Source organism: Bos indicus x Bos taurus, chromosome 3 (assembly GCF_003369695.1).
Source record: "Bos indicus x Bos taurus breed Angus x Brahman F1 hybrid chromosome 3, Bos_hybrid_MaternalHap_v2.0, whole genome shotgun sequence".
Lineage (NCBI taxonomy): Eukaryota > Metazoa > Chordata > Mammalia > Artiodactyla > Bovidae > Bos > Bos indicus x Bos taurus.
The window spans coordinates 6,885,786-6,899,111 of NC_040078.1; the positions used below are offsets into that span (position 1 = coordinate 6,885,786).

At 38.7% G+C, this 13,326-nt stretch overlaps 1 protein-coding gene across 4 annotated transcripts in view; it reads right to left on the reverse strand.

The window, feature by feature from the left end:
* Window positions 1–558: 558 nt before the first annotated feature.
* The window catches only part of UAP1 (UDP-N-acetylglucosamine pyrophosphorylase 1), a 31,926-nt gene continuing 19,158 nt past the window's right edge, over window positions 559–13,326 (reverse strand). Inside the window, exons 6-11 of one of the 4 annotated variants that reach the window (XM_027527293.1) lie at window positions 9,060–9,253; window positions 7,841–7,981; window positions 6,990–7,178; window positions 5,827–5,877; window positions 2,152–2,218; window positions 559–1,137 (exon numbers count right to left, since the gene is read on the reverse strand). In XM_027527293.1, the coding sequence (XP_027383094.1) occupies window positions 1,045–1,137; window positions 2,152–2,218; window positions 5,827–5,877; window positions 6,990–7,178; window positions 7,841–7,981; window positions 9,060–9,253 (735 nt within the window). In that variant the 3' untranslated portion in view covers window positions 559–1,044. Of the gene's footprint in view, window positions 1,138–2,151; window positions 2,219–3,715; window positions 5,878–6,989; window positions 7,179–7,840; window positions 7,982–9,059; window positions 9,254–13,326 lie in introns of all 4 variants that reach the window. The other 3 variants (XM_027527299.1, XR_003508668.1, XM_027527307.1) reach the window with 3 other exon arrangements.

The window sequence follows — 13,326 nt, forward strand, 5'->3', positions numbered from 1 at the left end:
CTCCCTCATTGCAGGCAGATGCTAAGCCACCATGGAAGCCCTTTAATCCTCTAGCTGAAAGTAAACAAACATACCAAAAACCTGGATGTTCGTGATTAACTTGCTGAGGAAATGCAAAAATTACAATCTTTTAAAATTCCAAGTGTCACCAAATATTTGAGCAAAAGAGAATAAAGCAGTGATATGAAACAAGGTTTTTCAACCTTTACAGTTTGAGCAAGATTAATTCTTGTTTATAGGGGGTTGTCCTGTGCATTGTAAGATGAGTAGGAATATTCCTGATCTCTATTCATTAGAGGCCAGTACTACCACTCCACCCTCTCAGTTATGGTAACAAAAAATGTCTAGGACACTGCCAAATATGTCCTGGAGAAGGGCGAAGCCATCTCCTACTATTATAAAGTGATAGGAGGATAAAGTCAAAAGTTAGATAATCAATAAAAAGCTGGAAGACTGTAGTCACAGAAATATTAATTTGGTTTTTCTTGTATTATCTCAAAGTTTCTCCAAAGTTTCATATTTTCCCAATGGAATAATTTCTTCACAGTACAAATGACACTTGAGACAAGAAGAAAAGTTTATTTTACTGTCCAATTGTTTTCTTAAAAAAATTTAATTTTTGATAAAATAAAACAAACTTTTAGTACCATAGAAACCTTTTGACATGTACAATGACATATTATTACTATGTACAAGTTCAAAACAAATGCTTCCAGCTCCAAGTAAAGTGATGTTGAACATCCTGACTATACTTATGTTGTAAGAAATTTCCAAGATGGCCAATGTTTTCCTTAGCTTGGAAAAAAAATACAATTGAAAAATATAAATAAGACCTTCAATCAGCTGTGAATCATAAAAACGCTTTCTGAAGTTCAGTCATCTGGATCTTATGAAGTATGTAGTAGTTACAAGAGTTCAACAAGCAACATGAAAGCCTGTGTATATTCAAACATGAGTATTCCAGGAGAGGTCCTGTGGGTTCACAGTCAGTCTATCAAAAATAAAAGCTATTCTTATTGTGGTGGAACTTATTTAGCATCTGGCTCATATACCATTCTTCACCAGCTCATGGACTCCATTCTCATCAATGATTAAAGGTGCATGAAATTCTTTATCTGCCACATAACTTTCTAGTCCCTAAAAGAAGGGTCAAAATAAAAACATAGTTAGAAAACTGATCAACACAGGTCACGCAGTGCTGGACTTAGAGGCTGTAATAATGACGTAAAGCATGAATGCTAAAAGCTGGACTGAGATACAAAAATTTAAAAGTCAATAAAAAATTCTATTTAGTTTACTTTTAAACCTGGGTTTAATGGCCTATTATGGAAGCATAAAACAAACAACAAAAAGAGGGAAAAATGTTCTGATTATAACATAATATTTAAAGTTAATAAGATGACAGTCATTCTTCCTATAATCATCACCCAACAGTTAACATTCTAAGCAAGGTGGCTATTTCTGATGCTAGAACTAAGCAAGCTGACAAGGATCTCCAGAAACAAAAACAAAAACAAAACCCTGTACATATTAAAAAGGACTGCTACATCCCCTAGTCTTAAAAGTGAAAGTACTAAGCGTATGAACAAAGTAGACCCACTGAAAAATATTTTTTTAAAAAATTATATTGCACTGAAAAAAGCCAGAAGATTTACCTAAAAAGCAAGGCTTATTTTTAAAAGACCACTGCATTTTGATGTACAGGTAAAATGAACTAAACATTGAACATTCTGTTCATGGCAACTAAGCCACTGATACAAAGCCATACCAGGAATTTTCCAAGAGGTTTCTCATTCTTAGGAGGAGTTCCTCAGGGGACGCCCACTAGAAAATGCTGTATCTTCTCCAAGGACAACTCTGTGCTGTGCTGTGCTTAGTTGCTCAGTCATGTCCAACTCTTTGGGACCCCAAGGACTGTAGCCCACCAGGCTCCTCTGTCCATGGCTTTCTCCACGCAAGAATACTGCAGTGGGTTGCCATGCCCTCCTCCAGGGGATCTTCCCAACCCAGGGATCAAACCCAGGTCTCCTGCATTGTAGGTGGATTATCAGCTGAGCTACCATGGAAGCCCAAGGACAACTCTACTTCAACATAAAACAGTATCACAATCCTACTTTTAAAAGAATAGGGAAAAGAACAAAGCAGACTTACTTCTCCAGCATAGGAGATAAGAGGAGAGATTTCACACTGGATTGGCACATCATTGGCATCCTTCAAGCTAAGAAAAAAATCAGACATGTTGAAGATTTTGCTTCCCATGTTGCTTGCCAGAGTGAAAATACAGATTATAACTTCCCTCTGAGAAGCCTGCAGGTAACAAAATTGTCCTAAACAATTAGAGTAGCTCCTACCCTCATGATCGCTAAATTTCTTGGGGAGTAAGTTAATACAGACTCATTGTAGTTCAAAGGGCACTACCTGGGATACATGCCAGTCATCACCAGTGGCTCGTCACAGTGCTTCACCAACCTTGATACACTTATCCCTTAATCACCAGTGGCTCGTCACAGTACTTCACCAACCTTGATACACTTATCCCTTAATGTACACACTATTTTTTATAATTTCCACATTTTAATTCCATAAAGAAAGGACTATTTCTTGAGCACACACTGCATTCCAAGCTCACAGCTAGACAATTTGAATCCTTTGAATTTCATTTTAATCCTTGTCACAACCTCGCACGTTAGGTGCAAATGTTGACCAGCATTCTAAAGCTACCCTGTCCAATACAATGACCACTAGCCACATACTGTTATTTAAACTTGGATTAATTAAAATTTTAAAAATTAATTCAAAATTCAGTCTCTCATTCATAATAACCGCATTTCAAGTGCTCAGTAGCCATGAACAGCTAGTGACTACCAAACTGGAGAGCACAGACATAGAACATTTCCTTCACTGCGGAAAATTCTAATTAGACTAAAAGGTCAGTTAGATTATCTCCCAGTACAGCCCACATCTCCTAGATTAGCTGAGCTGACTTATTCAATGTTTCAGGGAGCTTCACTGTTACTTTTTACCAAAGTCCCTTCACTGCACCCCAGTGAAGACAAAGCTGAAGTCACCACTTGCTTCCTCTAGATCACACTCTAACATTTACATCCACTCGCAATACTGAGTTCCTAAATTACATAACACAAAAGTCAATTAAGAGTGCTTTTAGTATGTTTAAAGTCACTAATCTCGAGACTTTTCACCATTTTGAGAATTTTACCAGTAAGATACAGAGCACACAAAAAATCTAGCCTTTTGCAGCCTCAAACCATTAGCTCCCCTTTGTTTCACCAAATATGTAAGTCTGAGGGTTTGGTGGGGTCAATAAAATCAGAGACCTTCTGAGGTCAGCCACACCCAATCTTTCTCCAAACAACCATTTAGTGAGCCTTCCAGGCACTCTATACCCTACTCCAACTCACTTGCCTGCTACTTCCCAGTCAAGCCAGGCTAGACACAGGCACTTTAGATTATTGCAAGTCATTCTCAACTATGGTCCCTTTAACTATCCAAATCATACCCACCCTCCAAGACTTAACTCGAGCCCCAACTTTCCTTTGACCACTGCATTGTACAGTGATTGTTCTCATTCATTTATTTATAAAAACAAATAAATAAATTTATTAGATATGTGATAAGTCACATGCTCCTAGGGTAATTACTATTTATACCACACATTTAACACATAAACAACATCACGGTCTGATGATTTACTTACTTTAATGTATGTGCATCTTGACTCTCCCAGGAGGCTGTAAGAAATGACTAATTTCTCTTATGTACGCTCCTTCAGCCCCTGGGATTTCAGTACCTGAAGGTCTGTGTGCAGGCCTGCAAATGCTTGTTGACTGAATGAACAAATGAACTATGAGGGCAGACAGATGGGAGACTAATTCAAGTAAAAGATGAATTAAGAAATGGAGTATTTGTCTCCGCAGGCTGAGATGTAGATATGTGTCAGATTTTATCAAAAGAGCTCAAGAGGTCTGGTCCAGACCCTCTGGGGACAGCTTGGAGTCACATAAAACCAGATGGGAAAATGAGGGCCCATTCCATTGATAAGATGTACATAGCCCAGTCCCACCTGAACCCCTAAAGGATTTGGTGTGCCAGTAATTAACTGAAGGTGTTTCTGAGCCCAAGGAACACGTAAACAACTTGAATATAACTTCCCTTCCATATCACAGATATCCCCCACAAAACTAAGCAAGCTGGGTGCCAGAGAGCAGAAAAGACAGGAGCTACCATTACCAAATGTAAAATCTCAGGCAAATTAGTTGTCCCCTATTCTTTAGTCAAGCATCCTTTTGGTAGCTAACACTGCTGAGCAGGTGTAAGGTGATAAATAAAAATAATGTCATTTTGTCAAAATTTAGCATCCTGCCTTCCCTTCTTTCAGAATACTTCCAAGCTGCTTCTTCCCACTTTTATAAAAAAATACTTCCCTTTCATCTCTCATTTTTAAATAATCTTTTTCTATTCTCTGAGAGTATCCTTTAGTGCTAAGAATTTAGGAAGACCTATTCTTAAGTCCATGATCTCATCTGGGGCCAAACTTTGATTTCAGTTTAACTATTCAAGAAATGACTACAAATGAAGTAAATGAGGGTGAGGGAGTGTGAAATAAAGAACTCAAACAAGAATTAAATAACGTTTAAAACACTTTGAATCTTAGCTGGGATCGCTCCCTGTTGTTTTCAGTTGTATCCTTAAGAAGCTATCTCACTTAACAGACTGAAAGCTGTGTTTCAATGAAAAGGAAATTCAGGATCAAAACTTTATTTTGTCAAATTGTAAAAGCAGCTTGCTTCTACATATTAAACATGATGGATGGGACAGAAAATGACAAAAGGCTCTCTGTCCCAGCTGCCATGGCACAAGGGGCAACAGTCACCTACAGCTGTTCTAAGAACTAGCCAGCTTTGAGTCTACTTCCTTATGTCCAGGGCCGCATCCCGGAAACACCTGCCACTCACAGGGACTTGTCTCTGCAGGGTCAGGATGAGTGACACAGGCAGGAAAAAACATACCAACAAAACAGACATCCCTGCTACTCTATTTCTGAGATAAATGCCATCTCCAGATCCTTGGCTCTGTACACATGTCCTAAACTATCCTAAAAATTTTTAATTCAAACTAAACCAAATAACTTTCTAAGTGTAATAAGAATATCAAGCTGTCTCTTTGGCTATAAAGATAATGGCTTTTTCAAACTTTGTCAGTACCCAAATAAGAAAGGGTACATGCTACTGCTAGCTAAAAATTACCAACCGTTAAGACAGAAAGGTACTTTCTTTAGGAGCAGGATAATAACTGACTAAAATAAACACAGATACCAAAAATGGAGCGGTTACTATGAAACTAAATCAAAAGAACAGTTTTTCCACATTAAGAGCCATCCAGTATGTCAGGAACAGTTAGCCTTTGTACTGAGAGCAGATATCTAATTCAGTAAGACACATCCATAGAACATCATTTTTATCCAGCTGATGCTTATGCTAAACAGGGTACTTGGCCTCACATTTGTTATTCCTGTCCGGTGACCTGCTCTAGATTTTATCTTTCACTTGTAAACTTGTCAGTACAGGCTCAAATACCTATGGTGAGAGTCTTTAGAAAAGCATGCTCCCCTTTCCAGCATGCACTGAGATTCTGAGTTAGTGCCATCCAGACAGAGACCTGCCACCAAGTAAGCAATAACCCCACCACAGCTTCAACCCTTCACCCCCAGACCACCAAAAGGCAGAGAGCACTAAACTACAACGCCAGTTAGTATGGAGGGAAGCACAGCCCCACCACCATGCACTGCAGGCAGGCTGGTATATTTACTTGTGATTGACATCAGCTGTGATGGCCTCTGACTTTCCATGTGTAGCACTGCTATGTAGGAATAAATAAGCATTAATGGGAATGGAAACAAACCAAACAACAAAAATGAAGTGGAACTGCAAAATATACTTGACTGAAAGGCATGTATTCACGGTAAATGATGAACTTGGCAAAGGAGATCTGAGGGGGAAAAACAAACAAACAAAAAAACCCACAACAACAACAAAAAACGTCAATGGTCAAAGATGAAGCATGAGGACCATCTGACATGCCACAGAGCTAGCTTGTTGACAAGACAGAGCCTGAAAGTGGCCTTGGACTGAGACAGTCTACCACTGCTCCTTCTTAATAAAAACAGTTAAACCCAGTAAGTTCCAATACCCAATGTTCAAACATTTAACAAGGCATTCTAGCACTTTGTGCATAGTCTTTTTATCCCTTAAGAATTATAAATTTTATGGCAAAACGTTTTTGACAAAAATATAGAAACATCAAATGATTTAGAAAGGGGGAATTCTAAGTATCAAGGGAGGTTTTATCATAAAATTTAAGGCAGCTGAAAAGCACTTTATCTCATATTTGAATAGCTCCAAGGATCTTTTTTTTTTAACTTCTAAAATCCTAAACATTTCAACAGTTTGAGTATCAGTGACTGTAAGTAGCATGCACATCCCTTCCTGGCACCTCCCTCTGCAATCTGAAAGTGCCACAAGGAGAACTGAAGTGTGCGTATGTCTCAGAGGCAGCCTGTGGGTGCCAGGTCTTTTGGAGTGGGGGGTTCGTAGATAACACTTGAGGCCACAGATATATGGGCAGCAATAATCAATCCTCTTTCCCTGTGGCATAGTGGCTGCTGATGGTCTTTAATCCTGTGGCAGAGCAAAAGAACTACCTTCTGACCATTCTTTAGTAGGAGTCATTTCACTGACACGGTAGAGGGGCATCCAAAAAACAAAAGCTTTAGAAGGTTCCTCTTTCAGGGGAAGCAAAGCTACTGCTCTCTCTGTAAGGGGCCAAGCCTTCATTACTTCACATCATGAACTGCCACAACAATACTTAGCTCTTTTAAAAGTTCTAGGAATACATCTGAGATAGAGGAGAAAGAAGCCCAAGAGGACAAGTACAGGAGGCAGCCACACAAAGAAGCAAAGACATCAACCTACCGGGGAATTGCTGGGAGGCGAGAGCCATTTTCATCTATGAAGTGGCCCCCTGCATTGAGGACCCAGCAATGATGGAGGGACATCAAAGCATGCCTTGCAGTAGTAGGGTTGTCCTTCCCATTCTGACTGTCTGCATTCTTCAGCGGGGAAAACTCATCTTCCCGTAATACTTCATATACCACAAACTTCCTAGAGTGAAACCATACAAACACTGCTTTATTATGAAGTAAAACTGCATACACAGCTTCTGACTTTTCTCCACATAGCTAAGCCTTTGGTCTTCAATTACAGTCTCTCTTAATGCAATTTCAAATGAATGCTGAAAGAAATAATGTTCATCCTTGGATGAAATAAATTTGGAATTATCTTCTCCACACAAAATGAGAAATTATTTCCTTCCCCAACAATATATATATAACACAAATCTCAACTCAAGTTAATGTGATCTTTAATCAAGAGAACAGAGAGCAATTATAAGTTAAATACATTCTCACTGAAACATTTACTCATAGGCCAGTAAAGGCCTCCTAACCACAAAATGGGCCAATTCTCTATCTCAACCTTGTTTGTCTCTCAGCCAAAGTAAGAGACTTTAACAATTTTTCAGGACAGCCAGATAATACAATAATTGAAAAATTTTAAAAAGCACTCATGGGCAACTCAAACCATATTCTTGCATTGGTGGTTTCATACTAGAGAATAATAATGAAGCTAAACTACATACTCACAGTCAAAACACCATGCTGACACACCTGCTGTCAACTGTTTTCTGAAAACAGTGTCCTGCCTAGAAGAGCAAAAAGCAACATCTCAAGACATACTTAATCTTACTGATGCTATTCGAAACATACTTTGCAAACTGGAAGATATCAAAGACAAATTTTTCCATCTTTATTCCATTTGGTTTGTCTGGCTTAACTAACTGTCCCTGGGAATCCACAAATGGAATCTTCTTTTGAGCCACATGGTGCTGCAACTGAGGTTCATAAATACTGTGGAGGAAAAAAAAAAGACAATCACTTTCCAAATTTAAAATGCCAGAGAATCTGATAATCACACTCAGGAGCTAATGCATCAACAAGTACTAAGGCTTTCAAAGGGAAGGGCATTCATTAAATTTCAGTTCATATTTAAATATTAAATAAACAGATTTCCCTATTCATTTCTTTACAAAATCAAATGATGATCTCTACAATAAAAAAATACACATGCACACAGCTCATAACAACATCTCTCCCATAATTTCCATGTCTTATATAAAAATGTTCCGCTCTCAGCCCCAATTTTCCCAATTGGGATCCTGTCAAGTGTTAGATGAAAAGATGAGTATTTATAGTTACTACGGGTGAATTAGTAACACAGCTACAAAAAGCACAGCAGGAAATATTGTGGAACTGGAGCTGAAATTGTAAGGTAAAGCTTAGTAACTTTTTAAACAGTAGGCAGTCATCTTGAATGTCCAAAAAGCAATCAAGTAAAGAATGAGATATTGAGGATGTCCTTCATTTAAAAATCTGGTGGGCTAAAACAACTCTTTATCATTAGCTGACACCACTATGCTGATTTCCATGCTTGGTCTCAAGCTCTTTTTCCTTTACTTTCCAATCTACTAGTTCCTAAATGCTAGTCAGAGAACCAGTTAAATTAAATTGTGTGGGCAGCTTTTTAAAAAATACAGATGTCTACATAGACCTTCAGAAATTCTGATTCCGTAGAGATAGGGCAGATATGTGTGTTTTTTGAGGTTTCCAGTTGTGATAGAGAGAGGGGGTGCTGCCTTTCTTACTCATTACTTGACCAGAACTGAGTACAGCTAGAGGGAAGGAGAAGAACAGGCAGAAGTGCTTTGGACTCCAGTTAATGCACAGGGAGAACGGGCTGCTACAAGTTTGCACCTGATGAGATAGCTTACTAAAAACAACCGCAGTGTCAAGTAAACTTCTATCTGATAAAGGAAATCCTCAGGAAGGAAGATGCATTATGGATTTGAAGTTTCTTCCTACTTCTCAGGTGACTTAGCTTCTGATTAACAATAAATAAAGTTTTGAAAAGCCCCCATCTTGCCCATACTTGACAACATCTCTCAGAAATGGTACAGTGAAGAAATGGTTGGCAATGTTCCCAGCGTTGAACAGCAGTCGTCCATCTGAGCTTCGTTTCTGAGCTGTTGCCAGAGAAATCTCACTATATTCCACCACCTGGTATACACCATCCACTCTGCAAACCACTCCAACTGGTTCTGTAGGGTTTGTTTTCTCCACCACCTATCCACCAAAGGAAGAAAACCGTAGAGAAAGAAATCTGATCAGGTGCTACGCTGGAGATTTGTCATTTTCCAAGATCGTGTTTACGGTTCTGCTTACTTTATCTTTTAGGTATAAAATCAAGAGGAATCTTTAGATAATCATCTATGTATTTGATAGACTACTTTTCAAATAGAAAGAGGTAAATTATCTCCCTCCTACTTATCAACTAACTAAACTGCAGAGCAGAAATTCCATCACACACATAGGGCCCAGAAGAAATCACACTGGACTGTGAATAACTACATCCCCACATCTAATATATTTTCACTATTGAATTGATCCTCAGTCATACTCAACTACTTTGAGAATAAATGAAACAAAATCTCTCTGAGATTCACAAGACAAAAGAAGTAGGGCATTTTGCCTCTCATTTTATATTGCACAAGTCATTATTTCATTTGAAAACGGTGTTGCTTTCATTTTCATTCATGAATATAGCAAATTCCTTATTTTTCGGGCACTTGGCTAGATGGCAGCAGGGTTAGAGCAGGCAGGTCACAGGGTTCCCACTCCAACTTGAATCAGAAAGTCCACTCACATTTATGTCTTGCAGGCTTGGTTTTATTTGAAGTAAGAGATTCTATGCTTTTTAAAGTCTGAAAACCAGTGATTTGATAATCTAGCAAAGGCTCTAGGATGGTGAGGGAGCTGAGAGAAAAGTGTTTAGTCAAAATCAGAGGGAAAACATAAGAGTATTTAATTTTTTAAAAAAACCTCACAGGTGATTCTGATACCCGACCACTCTATTTACGTATCACTGACTTAAATTAAGTGTTTAGAATACAATTATAAAGGAACCCTATGTAATGCACTAATAGAAAACTCAAGCCTCAGACGAGATGAATATCCAGCAAAAGAATCAAACAATTAAAAGATTTGAAAATATTTGTTTTGCCTTGTTCTATTAACAATTCAGCATACTCCAGAGTATTTTGAAAAAACTGTCCCCAACTTGAAGTCTATCCAAAGTATACATGAAATTATACCAACGAAATTAAAGCTTTTCTTCAGCAACTGATTTCATAAAATAAATACAGCCAGTCAGTCCCTTGCAGACAACTGGAGTCACTGTTGAGCGCTTCGTTTACACTGCAATTAGAGACACAGGCACTGAGTGCGGCCCAGTGAGGCTGGGCTACTGCACACGCAGGCCTGCGGTGCAGTTCCACTGTCTGCCACCCTGAAAGGAGCACGGCATTCAATGAAAAGGATCCTTCTACCACAGAGGTGGATAAAACTGAGAGAAACATACAGCAAAAGGATTTAAGCCAATCATGGGCCTATTTCCAATTCCAGTCTATCAAGCCATCACCACCTCCCACTTCACATTCTATACAGTGGGTATCTCAGTAGACAGGGCATCTAGGACAGATTCCGCCTATCCACATTAAAACACACACACACACACACATATGAGGTTAGTTTTCCAATCACTTCTATATAACCCTACTCCTGACCAGCCATGGAAAATAAAGATAAGCATATTCATACTTTACTTTCCAAGTGTTAATCCGCCAGTGAAAGGTTTGCTTTTATAACAACATGAACCTCCAAATACTGTAAAAGTCTAGATTACAAAAGAAGGCATTTGTAAAGTACATGAAGTTGGAAGTCAGTTATATTCTACAGAAAAGATATGCAGCATAGAATTAAGAGGTCTCTTGACTTCCGACAAGTTAAATCCTGAAAAGCTGAGCTCAAAATAATAACTTTAACCTCAAAGTTACTATAAGTGTTTTACAAAATTATCTTTAACAATCATTCCTACTCTCTCCGCTATGGACCTTTGTAAACCACTCCACTAAGTCTTTTCTCAAGGCTCTCACTTCATTAAAAATACTTCATTCCCCAAGGCAGGAGACTATTAAATAAGAACTAAAAAGAATTCTCTGCAAAGAATTCTACTACCCTTTATGAATCACTCCCTAATTTAGGTGTTTTTTAAAGTATATTTTAACATCTATGATTTTTTAAATTAAAAGGGTGGGAGGACAGATTAAATAAATGGTTTCTAACATCTCAAATTTTTTAACATTACCAATCTCTTAATATCTCAGCTGCATCTGAATATTTATTTATTCATTCATTGAGAGACCACTAGATTATATGCTAGACACAGAACAGGCAGGAAGACTGAGAACGGATTTGTCCTAGAGGACCCACTGGCAGTAACGAGAGAATGGTTATATTTACATCCCTGTATGATTAGAATACTCAAAAAAGTTAGCAGACCAATTCAAAGGTTTTTGAGCTGCCAGCAAAAACATAATTAAAGAACTGCTTTATTAAAGTGATATAATACTAAAACTAAGAGTTGGGAAACATTTCTAATTCTGCCTCTGCTAATGTGATGATGGACCTAGAGCCTGGAACTTATTAAGTACTGGAACTCATTTCTAGATCAAAGGGGTTGACCAGATGATCTCTGAGGTCCCTCCCAGGTTCAGCATTCTCTAATCATTTAGAATTTAAATTGATTCTGAAGCTGAGTCGGAGAAGGAAATGGCAACCCACTCCAGTACTCTTGCCTGGAAAATTCCATGAACAGAGGAGACTGGCAGGCTACAGACCATGGGGTCACAAAGAGTCAGACATGACTGAGCGACTGAGCACGCACATGCTGAAGCTCAGAGCAGTAAAATTTTAAGCTTCTATCTTAGAAAGAAGAGTGACACCAAGTGGAACAAAGTCAGAAATACAGTTTTGTTTTGCTTTTCAAAGCTGAGTAGCTTTAAAAAGTTAACCTACTATTCCTGTTAGGGGAGGGGAGAGCGGTTCTGAAGGAACTGTGGGCTGCTGTCAGTCACCAGCGGGCGCCCCTGGCAGGGCACAGCTGAGTCAGTTTCTGATCTTCCCCCTTCTGCTCTCCAAAGTGGAGAGCACCCTGAAACCACTCAGAGCTGAGCCCCACCCCAGACCAGGCAGGAGGACTGAAAGCCAAACCTAGAATCTTCCGAGGTGGAGCAAACCTCAGCGAGTACAAGTCAACACACTATTACAGTTCAATAGCTGTTTACAGTAGGGCACAGATACTCATAGAGTACTGAAAGGGACAGACATCTTCAATCAGTGAACTAAACCCTTTATTTTGAGAGTTAGGAGAAGTCTTATTAGGTCTCTCAGTTTAATCTCTCAAAACTAATACTGGTAAATTTAAGACTTTAGCTTCTATGACTTTGCATTAGATTTGTAGATTAATTTTGAAATGGCATCTTTATAACAGAAAATCTCCAAACAAAGATACATCTCTTATGGCAGCACTTCTTTTTTTCTGTTTTATTTTTTTATTGAAGGATAATTGCTTTACAGAATTTTGCTATTTTCTGTCAAACCTCAACATGAATCAGCCATAGGTATACATATACCCCTCCCTTATGAACCTCCCTCCCATCTCTTGCCCCATCCCACCCCTCTAGATTGATACAGAGCCCTGTCTGACTTTCCTGAGCCATACAGCAAATTCCCGTTGGCCATCTATTTTACATATGGTAATGTAAGTTTCTGTGTTACACTTTCCATACGTCTCACCCTCTCCTCCCCTCTCCCCATGTCCATAAGTCTATTCTCTATGTCTGTTTCTCCACCGCTGCCCTGTAAGTAAATTCTTCAGAACCATTTTTCTAAATTCCGTATATATGCGTTAGAATACAATATTTATCTTTCTTTTTCTGACCTACTTCACTCTGCATAATAAGTTCTAGGTTCATCCACCTCACTAGAATTGACTCAAAGGTGTTCCTTTTTATGGCTGAGTAATACTCCACTGTGTATATGTACCACAATTTCTTTATCCATTCATCTGTTGATGGACATCTAGGTTGCTTCCATGCTCTAGCTATTGTAAATGGTGCTTCAATGAACAATGGGATGCATGTGTCATTTTCAATTTGGTTTCCTCAGGGTATATGCCTAGGAATGGGATCGCTGGGTCATATGGTGGTTTTTATTCATAGTTTTTAAAGAAATCTCCATACCGTCTTCCATAGTAGCTGTATCAATTTACATTCCCACCAACAGGGCAGCACTTCTTT